Raw genomic sequence first — 19554 nt, forward strand, 5'->3', positions numbered from 1 at the left:
GCCCTTACACTACACAGCGGATTCAAATGATCTAAACTTGATGATTAGTTGATTATTTGAGTCAGCTGTGTAGTGCTCGGGTTAAAAACTAAAACGTGCACTCCTTGGGGTCCCGAGGACAGAGTTTGGGAAAACTTGCCCTAGACACTCGCGGGTAAAAAGCCCAAGAGGCCGGCCGTTTCTGAGATACTGGAACAGGCACACCTGGCACTGATGGTCACACCACACTCAAAGTTGCTTTGGTCACTTGTTTTGCCCATTCTAATGTTCAATCGAACTGTAACTGAATGCCTCAATGCCTGTCTGCCTGCTTTATATAGCAAGCCACAGCCACATGACTCTGTCTGTAGGAGTGAACCTTTTTCGTGAACCTAATAAACTGGCCACTGAGTGTAAGGCATATTGCTGACAATTCATATTGTTGGTGTGCGTTGAATGTCTACGGTCAAAAAGAGAGGTTCTGGTGACTCACCCTGGTCAAACTGCCTCTGCATGCTCTCCATCTCTGACTTGTTCCCACTCACCCTGTAGATCCCTTCTGTAGTGATACCTGAGAGAGAGAGCGGAGAGAGAGAGAGAGAGAGAGAGAGAAGCGAGAGAGAGAGAGAGAAGCGAGAGAGAGAGAGAGAGAGAGAGAGAGAGAGAGCGGAGAGAGAGAGAGAAGCGAGAGAGAGAGAGATTCAGTACACTTGATGCTTTCAACATGACATTTTATCATCAATCCAACTCACAGTCTAAACACACACACACTCGCAGACATCGATAAGTACCCCTATACTAAACACACACACACACACACACTCGCAGACATCGATAAGTACCCCTATACTAAACACACACACACTCGCAGACATCGATAAGTACCCCTATATGTCCTCTGCGTATGCAGCTCCAATAGAGTGCTGTTAGAAGCAGTGTTCTATGCAGAGATTGTGTAGTAATGAAACAACAGACACATTGGAGAGTCTATTAGTGGCCTCCCACCGAGACAGATCATAAGCGCTATCAATGAAACTCATAAAGCACCAGGGCAGGCTTGCAGAAAGTGTTCCGGTGCTTTCTGTCCTTCTGGGGCTACTAGAGTTCAAGATCCATACAAATGACTTAATGAACTCTGGTCCCATGTGTTCATCATCCCGCTCTTTCTCCTCCTCTCTGCTTATCATCCTCTCCTCTCTCTGCAATCCATGCCTTTACCACAGTCATGGAGTGGACAAGGGTGTGGAAAGATGGTGAGAGCGCTAGAGAGAGGGAGGCGGGAGGGAGACAAAGACAAATCCCGAGACAGGGAGAGGCGGGAGGAAATGAGTCTCTCAGTCAAGACGAGCGGCATCGATCCCCTCCTGCTGCCAATCAATTATCCACAAAAGCTTTTCTAGCCAGACTCCAGGGGAACAGGGGATGGAAAGTGAAATGGAGAGGGGAGGAGGGAGACAGAGGGAGAGAAATAGAAGAGAATAGCAAAAGGCGAGGAGGAAGAGACATACTATATAATAATACATGCCATTTAGCAGAGGCTTTTATCCAAAGCGTCTTACAACAGAGAGCGCAAACCCTTTCCCATTAGTGGCCCCAGCAGGAATCAAACCCACGACCCTGGCGTAGGGCTGTTATGGCGACCGTATTACCGCCACTCAAGAGTCATGACCACAGTCAAATTCCACGTGACCGCTGAGTCATGGTAACCAGGCTTCTCCAAAACCGCTGATGGTCATTTGTAGCCTACCAAACTTGCTATCGCTAACGGTATCGCCTAACGGTATCGTCTATCAAACTTGCTATCGCCTATCGCTAACGGCCTGTCGCTAACGACCTGTCGCTAATGGCCTGTCGCTAATGGCCTGTCGCTAATGGCCTGGTACTCAGCGCTCTATTACCCCTCTAATCACTCTGACATCAATGCAAATTCAATAGGAAATCAAACACTTCACGAGAGCCCTGGCATTCAGAGTTTGAGCGGAATGGGATCACCTGTTGCTCAGCGAGAGACAGCTCCTCATAGCCGGTTGATGCATGGGATTAAATAAGTGTTCCTATAAGCCCATGTTGCGCGACTTTTCTATAGGCTATGCTAGGCAATTGTGTGAGAAAACAGAGATTTGAACGCCTCTATTAAAAAGAGGATCTCATCAGCTTTCTATAAGCTATATTTCTTTCTCAACTTTCCTAATATTAAGCACATTGCTTCACTTTAAAAATCGGCGTAGACTACCTGGCTGGCATGAAAATGAACCGCAGGAAAAGTGTCCTCCATTCGCTATTCAAGTGCGTACAGATCACGTATATTTTTTCCCCTCCGCCCCTATTTCGACAGAAGCATGGTGATGGAAAGGTGCAACATATTTAGCAGATGTATCTAAATGCTTGTGTTCGTAGCTCCAACAGAGCAGAAATATCTAACAATACACACAAATCTAAAAGGAATAAATGAAGGAATATCACAATGAACAATGTCAGAGTCCAGAGTATAAAAATACACAAACGTACACTACCGTTCAAAAGTTTGGGGTCACTTAGAAATGTTCTTGTTTTTGAAAGGAAAGCACATTTTTTGTCCATTAAAATAACATCACATTGATCAGAAATACAGTGTAGACATTGTTAATGTTGTGAACGACTAATGTAGCTGGAAACGGCATAGGCTTAAGGAGGCCAATTATCAGCAACCATCACTCCTATGTTCCAATGGCACGTTGTGTTAGCTAATCCAAGTTTAGCATTTTAAAAGGCTAATTGATCATTAGAAAACCCTTTTGCAATTATGTTAGCACAGCTGAAAACTGTTGTCCTGATTAAAGCAGCAATAAAACTGTCCTTCTTTAGACTAGTTGAGTATCTGGACTATCGGCATTTGTGGGTTCGATTACAGGCTCAAATTAGCCAGAAACAAAGAACTTTCTTCTGAAACTCGTCAGTCTATTCTTGATCTGAGAAATGAAGACTATTCCATGTGAGAAGTTGCCAAGAAACTGAAGATCTCGTACAACACTCTGTACTTCTCCCTTCACAGAACAGTGCAAACTGTCTCTAACCAGAATAGAAAGAGGAGTGGGAGGCCCCGGTGCACAACTGAGCAAGAGGACAAGTACATTAGTGTCTAGTTTGAGAAACGGACGCCTCACAAGTCCTCAACTGGCAGCTTCATTAAATACTACCCGCAAAACACCAGTCTCAACGTCAACAGTGAAGAGGCGACTCCGGGATGCTGGGATGCTAGGTTTCTGAATGTCCTTGAACCCGATCGAACATCTCTGGAGAATACTGAAAATATCTGTGCAGCGACGCCCCCCCATCCAACCTGACAGCGTTTGAGAGGATCTGCAGAGAAGAATGTGAGAAACTCCCTAAATACAGGTCTGCCAAGATTGTTGAGTCATACCCAAGAAGACTTGAGGCTGTAATCGCTGACAAAGGTGCTCCAACAAAGTACTGAGTAAAGGGTCTGAATACTTATGTAAATGTGATGTCCGTTTTTTTAGAATAAGGCTGTAACGTAACTAAATGTGTAAAAAGTCAATGGGTCTGAATACTTTCCGAATGCACTGTATGTCTATCTACATACAGTGGTTCCTCCTTTAAAAGTTGCGTCATACTGCGGCGCACCCAGCATTCTGTGGCACGTCATTTAATTCTCAGCCATTTCTTCTGTTACTGCAAGTTATTGCTAGTTTGACCACCAGAGGGCATCTTTGAGAAGCATTTGATAATATTCCGTATTGGTATTACCAGAGAATTTAAAACCTTTTTTGTAATAACATAGTATATGGGATTGATTAAGAAATGTGGCTTAGTTAATTTGATTAATATTAGTGTTTCCAGTCAGAGAAAAATTGTCAGTTTGTAAATTCAGGCCGTTTCGCTCTCGGAGTGCAAACTGGACGTTCGGGCCAAGGAGAAAGGTTGATTTGAGCGTTATGGCCTTAAAACGGCAGTCAAGCACCCAAGCTAATGTTGGCTAGCTACTTCCAGACACAAATGAGACAACTCTAAGCCTGTGTTTCAGACATAAGGAAGTGGATGGCTGAAAACGTTATACTTTTAAACTTGGACAAAACAGAGATGCTTGTTCTAGGTCCCAAGAAACAAAGAGATCTTCTGTTGAATCTGACAATTAATCTTGGTTGTAAAGTCTTCTCAAATAAAACTGAAGGACCTCGGCGTTACTCTGGACCCTGATCTCTCTTTTGACGAACATATCAAAACTGTTTCAAGGACAGCTTTTTTCCATCTACGTAACATTGCAAAAATCAGAAATTTTCTGTCCAAAAATGATGCAGAAAAATTAATCCATGCTTTTGTTACTTCTAGGTTAGACTACTGCAATGCTCTACTTCCGGCTAAAGCACTAAATAAACTTCAGTTAGTGCTAAATACGGCTGCTAGAATCCTGACTAGAACCAAAAAATTTGATCATATTACTCCAGTGCTAGCCTCCCTACACTGGCTTCCTGTTAAGGCAAGGGCTGATTTCAAGGTTTTACTGTTAACCTACAAAGCATTACATGGGCTTGCTCCTACCCATCTTTCCGAGTTGGTCCTGCCGTACATACCTACACGTACGCTACGGTCACAAGACGCAGGCCTCCTAATTGTCCCTAGAATTTCTAAGCAAACAGCTGGAGGCAGGGCTTTCTCCTATAGATCTCCATTTCTATGGAATGGTCTGCCTACCCATGTGAGAGACGCAGACTCGGTCTCAACTTTTAAGTCTTTACTGAAGACTCATCTCTTCAGTGGGTCATATGATTGAGTGTAGTTTGGCCCAGGAGTGTGAAGGTGAACGGAAAGGCTCTGGAGCAACGAACCGCCCTTGCTGTCTCTGCCTGGCCGGTTCCCCTCTCTCCACTGGGATTCTCTGCCTCTAACCCTATTACAGGGTCTGAGTCACTGGCTTACTGGTGCTCTTTCATGCCGTGCCTAGGAGGGGTGCGTCACTTGAGTGGGTTGAGTCACTGACGTGATCTTCCTGTCTGGGTTGGCGCCCCCCCTTGGGTTGTGCCGTGGCGGAGATCTTTGTAGGCTATACTCAGCCTTGTCTCAGGATGGTAAGTTGGTGGTTGAAGATATCCCTCTAGTGGTGTGGGGGCTGTGCTCTAGTGGGTGGGGTTATAACCTTCCTGTTATAACCTTCCTGTTTGGCCCTGTCCGGGGGTATCATCGGATGGGGCCACAGTGTCTCCTGACCCCTCCGGTCTCAGCCTCCAGTATTTATGCTGCAGTAGTTTATGTGTCGGGGGGCTAGGGTCAGTCTGTTATATCTAGAGTACTTCTCCTGTCTTATCCGGTGTCCTGTGTGAATTTAAGTATGCTCTCTCTAATTCTTTCTTTCTCCCTCTCGGAGGACCTGTGCCCTAGGACCATGCCTCAGGACGACCTGGCTGATGACTCCTTGCTGTCCCCAGTCCAACTGGCCGTGCTGCTGCTGCTCCAGTTTCAACTGTTCTGCCTGCGGCTATGGAACCCTGACCTGTTCACCGGACGTGCTACCTGTCCCAGACCTGCTGTTTTCAACTCTCTAGAGACCGCAGGAGCGGTAGAGATACTCTTAATGATCGGCTATGAAAAGCCAACTGACATTTACTCCTGAGGTGCTGACTTGCTGCACCCTCAACAACTACTGTGATTATTATTATTTGACCATGCTGGTCATTTATGAACATTTGAACATCTTGGCCATGTTCTGTTATAATCTCCACCCAGCACAGCCAGAAGAGGACTGGCCACCCCTCAGCCTGGTTTCTCTCTAGGTTTCTTCCTAGGTTTTGGCCTTTCTAGGGAGATTTTCCTAGCCACCGTGCTTCTTCACCTGCATTGCTTGCTGTTTGGGGTTTTAGGCTGGGTTTCTGTACAGCACTTTGAGATATCAGCTGATGTACGAAGGGCTATATAAATTAATTTGATCAGACCATTTTACTCGCCCTAGGAGAGCTGGTAAGGCCGTCCTTTTGAAGTAATCGCAGTAATCTTATTTTATTGCATTTTTCACCCTGTCAGCTCCTATTAGTTCTATTGAGCACCTTGGCACCAACTCGCCTCCCAAACATTCTATTCCCAGCGTATTGTTCAACGTCACAATGCCTGCTTCGCTATTGTTGGCAATGAGACCTGCTCACGTTCTATAGTTAAAATGTAAACAACAAAAATAATATTGGAACTCTGCGGTCTTCCCATTGTTTCCTCTGGGGGAAATATAGGCATGTGTCTATTTCGGCAAATATCTTGCAATGTGTATATTTTGATTTTTTTCAATTCGGGTGTAACCGGTGTGAATTGGCTAGCTAATTTGCGGGGTGCACGCTAATAGCATTTAAATCGGTGACGTCGCTCGCTCTGCAAGGATCGCGGCTTTTGTCGAGCGATGGGTAGCGATGCTTCGAGGGTGGCTGTTGTCTATGTGTGCAGAGGGTCCCTGGTTCGAGCCCAGGTAGGGGCGAGGAGCGGGACGGAAGCAAAACTGTTACACGGGCATCATTTTAAAATCAGGAGAATCTCCTCTTTGTAATTATGTAAGTCTGGGCAGCGTGCTCGTTTGTCATCGATCGCTAGACCAGAAATAGTCAGAAGTTTATTTCCCCCCTACTTTTTCATTACGCAGACAGAAGCACAGTTGACACCATCGAGGTGCGGATGTTTACTTTCTACACAAGTTGTTTTTCTCCAGTTTCGTCTGACATTTGTAGTAGTGGTAAAATAAAAGGGATACATTTTTAATGGAATTCTAAGCATCACTCCAGTCAAAACAGGCTCTGCGAACGTTCGATTCCATTAACTTGCTATGGGCTCTCACTAGTGTTCCAGTTTAGCCAACGCTCTTAAGCCGTATTTCAGCCTTGGGTGAATTTTGACTCGTTCTATTGTCCAGCCAATATAGATAGCCAGAGTGAATTTACGAAAGCACCCGAATGTCCATTGAGAAAGCACAACGACTATACCATTTAGCTAAGCTAAGAATGACGAGAATAATAAACGTTGGGTAGTTAGATAGCCTATAGTTAATATACTGGCCTGTTTGATGTATAACTACTAACGTTAGGTAGCTAGCTAACATACCGGTACATACTGCTGTAATGATATGCTATATGGTTCGTAATAATAGCGTAGATAACAATTTGTCAGCCAACATAACGTGTAAGGTAACTTATTTGAAAAGGCATTACTTTATTACATTGAGTAGCATTGGTCATTAGGGCAAATCTGATCTGTGATAAGGGGGGGGTTCACACCTAGCTCGGTATTAGACTATTCTTTAGTAAAGGTTGAATAGTCTATTGCTCAGCTATTAGCCCTCCTCCCCAACTTGCTGTTCCCATCTCATTCCTTTCCCTTTTCCACGCATCATCATTCTGCTCCGGAGTGGCTCGCTTGTTGGCGTGCTGGCAGAATATGGCAGCATCTTCGGTTGTGCATCAAGAATTCTGCATACAGTAGCATGTTTGTATGAAGGTGTGGTTACTCACAGGCAAATTGTTATATGCTATGGAGGTACATTTGTGTCTTTGTCGAGAGCAAAACCTTTCATTTTCAATCAAAAATAAATTGTTCTGAAAGCAACTTATTTTCCGACACAAATGAAGTCAAAGCAGACACCTACGAAGATGGCATCTCAGGTAAACAGCACTGGGCTGTATTGACGTATCCTAAAAATGACATCTGCTGCTTTAGATTGAATGGTCATATCTCAGTTATTGATTTCATATCCACAAATAAGAAGCTATTTTCTTAACTTTCAGAGTGCGAGTTGACCAAGGGGTGGAAAATGTAGATATTGCCAGATGTTCACTGTCTGAGGAACAGGCCGTGGAAGCTTTATTGCTGGCAAAAGTGTCCATAACCAGAGATAATTAAACTGTTCTGTGTTCTTTTTCTCCATCTCTTGTTGTACATGGAACCTGTCTCACATGCATTCATTAAAAAACCCTTCAGATGTCAGCTGCTAATTTCCAGATTTACACCACATAAACACAGCCATTTTCACTGGACTATCTGTTGCTGCCAAGTCGTGATTTCCTTGTGGGTTAGCCTTGCAATAACCAAGTGGTGAGACACATAGCCCTCTATATTTAAATGTTTCAGGTACACTCCGATAGGTGTCTGCGTCACATACAGTATCTTCTATTGACATTATCTTCTATTGTTTGTTCTCATGTGTCTGTTTTTCAGCATAAAGTACTCTGTAGCCACTTAGTGTGGACACCAGGTGAGACCACACACACACAATAACAGTCTCTCTTCTTCACTTCATCCTTCCCCCTAAATCCTCTAGGTTATATCAGCTGTTTTGGTGAACCCCTCCCGCATCCGAACTGGCTGACACAGAGGGCACATCATGATCATAGGTGAGATGTCACTTGGTCGGGTCAACAGGAAGTATTATTAAAGAGATGCTTAACATTGAAATACAGACAGAGATGTAGTAGTCCCAGAGTTAATGATCCAAGGTCAGTTTTGTATTTCACCTCCTGATTTAAGGTGACTGACCTTGTTAGAATAAAAAAAAAAAAAAAAGGCTTAATCATGCTCTCTCGTCTGCAGGTTTTGATATGAAAGAGGAAGCCAGTCCCGTTATCGCCACCTCGCCCGCTCTTAAGATAACCTTCGGGCCAAACTGGGGGCCCAAGGCTGGTTAGGAGACACCGCAATTGTGATGAACTGAGAGAATATTAGGGTAGCACTGTAATTCATGAATCATACGCTGTCTGCCGCTGTTCTTACCTCTTTCCCTTTCTGTCTTCTACACCCCTCTCCCCACCTCGTCTTTCTTCCTCGTTTTATAATGCACACCATGTGCACGGAAGTACAGATTGAACTTGTATTTATAATATTACAATTATCATAATTATAATGCATTTATAACACCTGGATAATGAACTTCTTTCAATAAAGCGTTTCCCATTCTCCACTGGTTGAAATGAAGTATCTCATTGAAATACTATCCCGTGTCCTCAGATTAATGCAGATGGAGGGAGTTAGATATGCATCGTTTTTTTCCTTCTGTATATATGAATTACAAATCAATCATGTTTCTAGTCTATTGCATAGTTACAATGTGTAATCATTGATGTCCCAGGAGCAGAAGTGGTTTTAACACCGTTGAAGTGTATAATTGTAACACATACATGCAGACACAGCATCATTCAAATAATGGAGTTTGAAAAAGAATGTCTCAGATTTATACCTGAATTTGCCATTCGCACCTTTACTTGCCAAGGAAGAGTACATGATCAGTGAATATATTCAATGTACAGGCTACAATGTGCGAATGTGGGCTACAATGTACATTTTGAAAATCTTGGCTCTCTAATTCTCTCCTTCTCTCTTTCTTTCTCTCTCTCGGAGGACCTGAGCTCTAGGACCATACGTCAGGACTACCGGGCATGATGACTCCTTGCTGTCCCCAGTCCACCTGGCCTTGCTGCTATTCCAGTTTCAACTGTTCTGCCTGCGGTTATGGAACCGCCACCTGTCCCAGACCTGCTGTTTTCAACTCTTAATGATCGGCTATGAAAAGCCAACTGAAAATTATTCATGATTATTATTTGACCATGCTTGTCACTTATGAACATCTTGGCATAGTTCTGTTATAATCTCCACCCGGCACAGCCAGAAGAGGACTGGCAACCCCTCATAGCCTGGTTCCTCTCTAGGTTTCTTCCTAGGTTTTGGCCTTTCTAGGGAGTTTTTCCTAGCCACCGTGCTTCTACACCTGCATTGCTTGCTGTTTGGGGTTTTAGGCTGGGTTTCTGTACAGCACTTCGAGATATTAGCTGATGTACGAAGGGCTATATAAAATAAACTTGATTTGATTTTGATTTGAAGTTCAACTTGCAGTTTGTCTCTGCCACAGAGCTATAAAACAGGGTCTCTGCCCTGAGCGAGAACACCATTACGTTGCTTTCCCACAGAGATCATTTTGAGGGGATGGAAACTCCATTAGGAACGGATCGCGTGATGATTAGTTTGGCAACAGCGTGACGCAGCATGACAACGTGAATGCGTTGGGTCGACAGTCAGTCGGGTGAGCCGTTTCTCCACTCATTTCATAATGTGGATTCCCATCTCCTCCTTTCTATAATATCTCCATTTCCTACAGACACGGCGCATTGCGACAGAGGCGAAGTCATCATTTGTTACACTGTTGAGATTGAGCACATAAAGCAAAATCTATACTTTGTCGTGACGATAGAAAAACGGAAGGAAGTGTTTGACAAGTATGCCCATACCATCTATTGGCTGATTCTGGCGATCTGGAGTGCAGGTAATGGTTTTAAAAGGGGTATGATAGTGTGGTATCCCCCATCTCCACCGACAAGCATCATTTAACTACGGTGTGTTCCTACACGATTTCCTGAGTTTCACAGGCGGACCACTTAGAAGTTAAATCATGCCAAAAATATGCATTTTACCTACCCACTGACAGAATATAGGCTTTCACCAAATCGAGTTTTACAATATTTATTTCTGGGAGTGGATATTCCTATAGGAACACCTGCTCTTTCCATGACAGACCGACCAGATGAATCCAGGTGAAAACTATGATCCCTTATTAATGTTACTTGTTAAATCCACTTCAATTAGTGTAGATGAAGGGGAGAAGACATGTTAAAGGAGGATATTTTGAGCTTGAGTATGTACCATTCAGAGGTTGAATGGGCCAGACAAAAGATTGAAGTGTCTTTGAACGGGGTATGGTAGTAGGTGTAGGGCTGTTGCGGTGACCGTATTACCGCCACACCGGCGGTCACAAGTCATGAAGGCAGTCAAATTCCAGGTGACCGTTTAGTCACGGTAACTAGGCTTCTCCAAGCTCTGATGCTGCTGCTGGTCATTAGTAGCCTACCATACTTGCTAACTGCCTGGTACTCAGCATTCTATTGTCCCTTTAATCCCGCTAGACATCAATTCAAATTATGTACGCTAGACATCAATGCAAAATCGCGCTAGACATCAATGCAAAATCTAATCAAACACTTCATGAGCGCCCATGAGCTCATGTTGCGCAACGTTTCTATAGGCTATGCAATTGCGGGAGAAAACAGAGGGATGGCCTCTACTAAAAAGAGGATCCCATCAGCTTTCTACAGGCTAGGCCTACTATATTTACTTCAACTTCACTAATATTAAGCATATTGTTGATCTTTACAACAGGAGTATAGCCTACCTGGCTGGCATGAAAATGAACCACGGGAAAAGCATCCTCCATTCACTATTTAAGTGCATAGATTACATGTATTTTTTCCCCCACTGCCCCTGTTGAGACAGGTGCATGATAATGGTCCATTCTAAATTGAAATTTCACAAATATTATTTAGTATACGTAAAGACAAGATTAAATCAAGAATAGTCTGATGGGTGGCAATATTAGCCCATCACTTGTGAAGTATATATTATCACTTGTGAATGATGCCCAGCATAAGAAACTGCCTTTTTTCTGCGGTTTTTTCAAATCATAGTCGCACACCTCATGTAGCCTAGCCCATAGGCATATATGCCTTGATAAGGTTTGTATCACAACTAGTGGCCAAATAACTTCTTAAAATTAAGCACATTAGTCCACTTTACAAGGGGTGTAGAGCCTAACTGGCATGCATAAGCAGCGCGTGCGTTTTAAGTTTGAGGAAGATCATTTTCACCATAAAAATACACCTTTATAATAAAAGCATTACATGCATAATCACATTTGTGGTCACTTTTGACAATGGTGTTTTCCCGCTAATGGAACATTTGTGCTTATAGCCTACTGCCATGTGCACATTGCTGCGCTTATAATTTGAAGAAATAGCCTAATAGTTTAGCAACATTAAGCTAAATGTTCTGATCTGTTGCATCAGCCACATTGCATCAAAACGTTTTTTTGATGCTGGTGGTTGTATTAATTTGGGCTTTATTGCATCCCATAATTGTCCGAGACTATTTGGAATATTTATTTCTCACACAGAATAGGTCAACTGTTGTACTATGTGGGATAGTAGATTGACATAAGCTAGTGCTTTTGCTGATCGTTAGGCCTACTCATCTTGCTGGCTGACGAAAAGTACATTTGGACAGTTCTTCCAAGATCTTCAATATGCACCTCAGATGCACCTGGATAAGGACGCGTGCAGTTGCGCCCCCGGTGTGTCGGTCTTCAGTTGTAGCCTGTGAGAAAGACCTGATCACGTGATGAGAGCCATGTGAATGAGATGCTTAGGAGCGCGCAGCACTCAGGGAGAAGGGCACAACACAGCACTCCAGGCTAAGGGCACAACGGCCACAAAGGGGATGCCGCTGTGAAATTCGAGGCATTATCAAGTGCTTGTCAAATTGTGAATGAGAGACTGATGAACTGTGTACAGCCTGCGCAAAAAAACAAAGCAGAGCTCATGCCTTTCAAGCAACTTTTTCAAATCATCATTAGAGTCGCATCATGCGGCCTTACAATGTATTAAAAATCAAAACATAGCCCAACGTTTGTAGAACAACTAAAGTTACATTAATAACTAAATTAAGCATATAGGAATACCTATTTCTTTGTTAACCGCATGCGTGCGCACTCAAATCGTTTCGAGAAAATATCCTTTCATTCAGCTTTGTTCAATTGTATTCTTTATACTATAAAATATCAAATAATGCCACGAAATTCTAAGCAAATCTTGTCTGCTAAATGAACTAGTGTAGCCCACAGCCATTTGGCATAGCCAGACCAGGACAACTTGTCCCAGACCTGCTGTTTCAATCCTCTCTCTCCCTCCCTCCCTCACCTACTGTCTTGATGCTCGGCTATGAAAAGCCAACTGACATTTACTCCTGAGGTGCTGACCTGTTGCACCCTCTACAACCACTGATTCTTATTTGAACCTGCTAGTCATCTATGAACGTTTGAACATCTTGAAGAATGATCTTGCCTTAACTTCTTGTGGATAGTGGGAGGCATTTTCACGTTTGGAGGAAAAGCATGCCCAGAGTAACCTCCCTCTTACTCAGTCCCAGATGCTAATATATGCATATTATTATTAGTATTGGATAGAAAACACTCAGAAGTTTCTAAAACTGTTTGAAGCATGTCTGTGACTATAACAGAACTTATTTAGCAGGCAAAACCCAGAGGACAAACCATTCAGATTTTCTTTTGTTTTGAGGTCACTCTTTTCAATGAGTTTTCATTGGGAATCCAGATTTGTAAGGGACCTTCCGGCAGTTCCTATCGCTTCCACTGGATGTCAACAGTCTTTAGAAATTGGTTGAGGTTTTTCCTTTGAGAAATGAAGAAGTAGCCATGTTCAGAATGAGGCTCCAGTGAAGTGTACTGTTTGTTAGAGGCGCGTGACCAGAAAGCATGCTACACATTGTTTTCCTCCGGTATTGAACACAGATCATCCCGTCTTCAATTTTATTGAATATTTACGTAAAAAAATACCTAAAGTTGTATTACAAAAGTAGTTTGAAATGTTTGGACAAAGCTTACAGGCAACTTTTGAGATAGTTTTTAGTCACGTTGTGCAAGTTGGAACTGGTGTTTTTCTGGATCAAACGCACCAAATAAATGGACATTTTGGATATATATCAACGGAATTAATCGAACAAAAGGACCATTTCTGATGTTTATGGGACATATTGGAGTGCCAACAGAATAAGCTCGTCAAAGGTAAGGCATGAATTATATCTTTATTTCTGCATTTTGTGTCGCGCCGGCTACCGGATCAGGGTTGGTGACTCGTGAGAAGTTAATGGCCATGTACTGTTATAATCTCCACCGGGCACAGCCAGAAGAGGACTGGCCTCCCCTCAGAGCCTGGTTCCTCTCCAGGTTTCTGCCTTTCTAGGGTGTTTTCCTAGCCACCGTGCTTCTAAAATCAACATTGCTTGCTCTTTGGGGTTTTAGGCTGGGTTTCTGTAGAAGCACTTTGTGACATTGGCTGTTGTAAAATAGGCTATATTTGATATATTGGTAGGCTTTATGTAAAGACCATATTAAATTGAGAATATGTTTATACAATTTTGGCATTTTAGTCATTTTGCAGATGCTCTTATCCAGTGCGAACATTTTCATACTTTTTCTGTACGGTTCCCCCATGGGAATTGAACCCATAACCCTGGCGCTGCAAGCGCCATGCTCTACCAACTGAGATACACGGGACACATGTGGCTATTCAGAATAGTCTGATGGGTGGGAATATTATCAAGTGCTTGGCAAATTGTGAATGAGAGACTGATGAAGTGTGTACAGCCTGCACAAGAAACAGAGCATGTCTTTCATGGAACTTTTTTCAAAACATCATTAGTCACATCATGCAGCCTTAGAATGTACAACAAATCAAAACATATAGCCTAATGTTTGTATCACAACCAAAGTTGCATAAACAACTAAATGAAGCATATAGAAGGACCTGTTTCTTGTTAACAGCTCAAAACAGAATAGCCGCATGCGCGTACTTCCTCTGGAAATGGTTTAGGAAAAATATCCTTTCTATTTTATTTAGCTATGTTCAATTGTACTCTTCATACTTTAAAATAATGCCACAGGAATTATATAGTGTAGCCCACAGCCATATGGCATAGTCAGATCAGGACCTAACATAAGGACGACTCCGAGTATGCTATTCTGCTCTTCTGAAATAGACTACATTTTCTTCATATCATGTTCCTTTAGACCTGCCTAAAATAAATAGATTTACTGTTGTGGTGTGGGCTTGACAATCACCTGCTTACAAAACGTAACGACCGCAACAGCCCTACTCTGGCATGCTACCGCCACGCTCTAACCATACAGAGCCAGAGTGAGGTAACAAGGGCAGGGGAGGAAGGGGGGAGAGAGATATAGACAGAGGGAGGATGGTAGTGGAAATGCAGAGGTCAGAGAGCGTGATGTCGAGGTCAACTTCCATCACCTTCTTTGTTCTGAGAGCAGCTCTGGACCGGTTTCCTTTCCTCTGCAGCGACCGGGGTCAAACCAAACACTAGCACTTCCTGTGAACAGCTCATCAACATCCTGTCTTGAGCGACCATCTCCTGCTTCTACAGGACTATCCCATCTCATAATCATGACATTTTTATTACATTTTCTGCCCCTCATCTCTCCCAGTCTTTTTCCACCTACAGTATATCGGACACCATCAAGTGATGTCCCAAACACAAACATGCCCACGATAAGCATTAAACTGAGAATGTGTGAACAGCTCTCGCTCTCTTCCTATCACTCATTCATCATGACAAACACACACACAGAAGAGAGTGGCAGTTGGCTCCGGAGGCGTGTTGGCAAAGCATCTCTGACAAGGGTCAGACTGATCCTCAGCCCAGATGTGGGGTTTGTATCAGGGTCTCATCGCCGCTGGCAACAAGCAGCCGTTTTCATAGGCCATCACTGGCTGCTGCCCTTTACGTCGCTATGGAGCTCGCCAGAACAAGGAGACGTGCCCACGCATGCTAACACGCATTCATCATCTCAACACACACACAACTCACTGGGTGGGAACAGAAACCTTACTCCGTGTGGAGACTGAGGAGCGGAAGGGACGGAGAGAGAGAAAGAGAGAGCGAGAGAGACGGTGGAAGAGAGAGAGTAAAATCAGAGGGAAAGAAGCGGGGGTACAAAAAAGGAGGGAATGCAAAAGGAGAGGAGTACGGGGAAGATGGATCGAAAGGGAATAACCGTATCAAAGGTGTGAGAGGGATGAAAGGTAAAGAGGGAGGACAGAGGGAGAGACTCTTGGAAGACGAGTGGGGGTGGTGGGAGCGCCCTTACGCAGACATTGAGAGGGGGATGGAGGAAGGATAAGAGGATGTGTATAGGAGAGCAGTGGGCAGCTCGGACAATAACGTAGGGCGGCTATGTATTTTTGGTATAGGGTGAGGGAGAGGGGAAGGATGTAGGTCTGATCCATAACGTCACTTATCCCCCTAACGCCCTGGACACCTTTAGTGTTACAATCATAGGGCCGTCCTCTGCCTCTCCTCCGTCACACTCAACAAAAGAGGGGGGGAACAAGGAAGACACAGGCTCACGTACACATACAGACTAGAGGTTGAGGTTAATCGGCATGGCCGATTAATTAGGGCCGATTTCAAGTTTCATAACAAATTGGTAATCTGCATTTTTGGACACTAGATAACTACACAAGGTTGATGAAATTACTAGTTTATCTAGCTTGTCCTGCGTTGCATATAATCAATGTGGTGCCTGTTCATTTATCATTGAATCACAGCCTACTTGCCAAACGGGTGATGATTTAACAAGCGCATTCGCAAAAAAAAGCATGTTCATTGCACCAATGTACCTAACAATAAACATCAATGCCTTTCTTAAAAATCAATACACAAGTATAGCTTTTTTAAACCTGCATATTTAGTTGAAAGAAATTCATGTTAGCAGGCAATATTAACTAGGGAAACTGTCACTTCTCTTGCAAGCAGAGTCAGGGTATATGCAGCAGTTTGGGCCGCCTGGCTCGTTGCAAACTGTGTGAAGACCATTTCCTCGTATTTCTGTGTGTTAATTATATTATAATTAAGTCTGTGATTTGATATTTGATAGAGCAGCTCAGTCAGATATATATATTTATTTATTTATTTTATTTTATAAATCGGCCGATTAATCGGTATCGGCTTTTTTTGTCCTCCAATAATCGGTATCGGCATTGAAAAATCTTAATCGGTCGACCTCTACTTGAAGCACAGCGCTGTTTATGTCTTCAAGCCTTTCAACTCCCGAGAATGGCAATACTATAGTGCCTATAAGAACATCCAATATGATATGGAATACAAATGGTATAGAGAGAAATAGTCCTATAATTCCTATAATAACTACAACCTAAAACTTCTTAACTGGGAATATTGAAGACTCATGTTAAAAAGGAACCACCAGCTTTCATATGTTCTCATGTTCTGAGCAAGGAACTTAAACATTAGCTTTTTTACATGGCACATATTGCACTTTTACTTTCTTCTCCAACACTGTTTTTGCATTATTTAAAGCAAATTGAACATTTTTCATTATTTATTCGAGACTAAATTGATTTTATTGATGTATTATATTAAGTTAAAATAAAAGTATTGTATTGTTGTAATTGTCATTATTATATATATGAAAAATTGGGCAGATTAATCGGCATCGTCTTTTTTTGGTCCTTCAATAATCGGCATCGGCGTTGAAAATTCATAGTCGGTCGACCTCTAATACAGACACACACGTGCACACACACACACACACACACAAACGCACATCTGACCCGACTAAGTTAACTTCACAGAAATAATATTACAGTACACTACCGTAATAAGTAAATTGGAGCTCATTGTAGCGAAAGTGTTGGTACGTGTTGAACTACAGGCTCTGGACACTAACACCATTGAATGTCACGATGCCGTAACGAACAAAAACATGAATGTCACTGGCAACATCATCCTTAAAATAGCCTCCGTGACTTATAAAACTGGACGGCACATTTAAGTATGAGTCGGAGTGTGTGTGTCAGTGTGTGAGTTAGAGCAGAACTGTTTCACAGTGAGAATATTCCCATTTATTGCTAGTGTTTCTCATGTAAAACATTTGGGTGTGTCGCCATCGGAGCGCGTTTGTGTGTGTGCATATTTTTGTGCATGCCTTTATTTATTCATGTGTGTGTGTGTGTGTACACTGACTCCATAGTGAGAGTGTAATCAGAGGATGTGGCTACGGGCTGTGCGTTGTGCTGCTGCAGTGTGTTCCTCCTCCCTCCCGGTGCACACAGAAAGAAAAAAAGAGCTGAGCTTGTTCTAATTTCCTGCTCTGTGATATCGATCTGAAGGAGGGAGCTATAGGGCAGAAAATTACCACTACCCCTGAACACAGACAGAGACATTGGCATCACACAGGAGAGTGAGAGAGCGAGCGAGAGGAGAGAGAGCGTGCAAGGAAAAGAGACGGGGGTATAGAAAAACTCTGCAGACGAGGACAGTGGGTAGAGAGGAGTGACTAAAAGAAAGAGACTAGATGGAGAGAGGGTCAAACGAGGACACAAGGGAATCTGCAGGGGAAGAGAGGAGAGGAAATGGTGGATTAGGTGAAAAAGAGAGGGAGGCAGGCATGAGGGAAACCAAGGAGCTGGTGTGTGTGTGTGTGTGTGTGTGTGTGTGTGTGTGTGTGTGTGTGTGTGTGTGTGTGTGTGTATGCCACTCCACTCTGCCCCCTTGTGGTAGCTATATGCACTCAGGTAGGCAAGGATGGCAGCGAGCGCCTCGCTGGTGCCCTGATTCAAGTGCGTATCTCTGGCCCCTTTACCCACACATGACAGCGCAGAGGCGTCTGACTTTAATCCCTGTGTGGGAAAGGTTTAAAATCAGACAAGAGATTACCCAGGAATGCACTGCCAAGAATGTCAATAAGGCATGTCATGGCTTTTGCATCCTCACACAAACACAACAGCACGCAGAATACGGTTATCTCGATTCAGCATTCTACAGTCAACGCTCTCATTTGCATCATGGAATCAGTTTCCTGCTAGAGTGTCAAAGATGTTCCATATAATAACTCCCCTGTGTATTCAGACCTGTCACTTCAACCACCTTCCTGAGACACACACACACGCTAGTCTCCTAGGGGGCTTGAGTAACAGCTGATGTTAGGCTGAGCGACGTGCACCTTGTGGGCCCAGGGCAGTGAGGTATTATGGAGGGGCATTAGAGCAGAGTGTGGCAGCAGGGTTAACTGAGCACAGGCCCATCTGTGCACCCAGTTCCACACACAGAGAGACAGACACACAGAGCAAGACAGACAAACAGAAAGATACACACACACAACAGTCAAGGAACCTGTGCCAGGTTAATCTGCTCCACACACACACACTGTCAAACTCTCGCACATGTCAATGTGCACGCACACACACACACAAACATACACTAACCCAGAAGCACTGCATAAAACTATCCCTCGTACAGAACTAATGCAGACCACACAGCACAACGAACACTGCACCCAGGAGGTTTCCAATACAACAGAGGCCGCTTCCCAAATAGTACCCTATTCCCTACATTACTGCACTACTTTTGCCCAGGGCCACTGCTGACTGTCACTATGGCCTCCTACAGCGCCACAGGCAAACACGAACAGCAGAACAATTCCGACAGAGCGAGAGAAGCAGAGGGGAAGAGAGAGAGAGAGACATCCTGCGCTCTTATCACAGGAACAGGCACAGCTCTGACTTAGAGAAAACTATAGAAGCTTCCTCAGGGGAGAACCACAGTCCCACCAGAAACTACTGATAAAACACTGACTGGGGGTTGATGGAGGGAGAGTAATAGAACGAGATAAAGAAGGAAGGGAAAGGTAAAGGTATGTGGGCTGAAAGTGAAAACTGTGAAAAGCAGAGAGAGAGAAAGAGAGAGAAAATGCAAAAACCCAAGAAAGAAATTGAGAAACCTGTCCAACCAAGACAAAATAAAAAACCCTCCAACCCAAAAAGGCCTGTGGTGTTGATGTTATCCACAATGAACTGATAAAATATACACAGACAACAAATTCCAATTGGCTATACTTAAACTCTAACATCATCCATAGCTCTGGCATCTTCCCCAATATTTGGAACCAAGGTCTGATCACCC

The 19554-nt window shown here is 43.5% G+C and overlaps 1 protein-coding gene across 1 annotated transcript in view; it reads right to left on the reverse strand.

Moving 5' to 3' along the window:
* The window catches only part of LOC139549154 (rho GTPase-activating protein 35-like), a 94996-nt gene that overhangs the window by 13571 nt on the left and 61871 nt on the right, over window positions 1-19554 (reverse strand). The window contains exon 4 of the mRNA XM_071359315.1: window positions 473-550. Within this exon, the coding sequence (XP_071215416.1) occupies window positions 473-550 (78 nt within the window). The remainder of the gene's footprint in view (window positions 1-472; window positions 551-19554) is intronic.

Source organism: Salvelinus alpinus, chromosome 22, assembly GCF_045679555.1.
Source record: "Salvelinus alpinus chromosome 22, SLU_Salpinus.1, whole genome shotgun sequence".
NCBI classification, from domain to species: domain Eukaryota; kingdom Metazoa; phylum Chordata; class Actinopteri; order Salmoniformes; family Salmonidae; genus Salvelinus; species Salvelinus alpinus.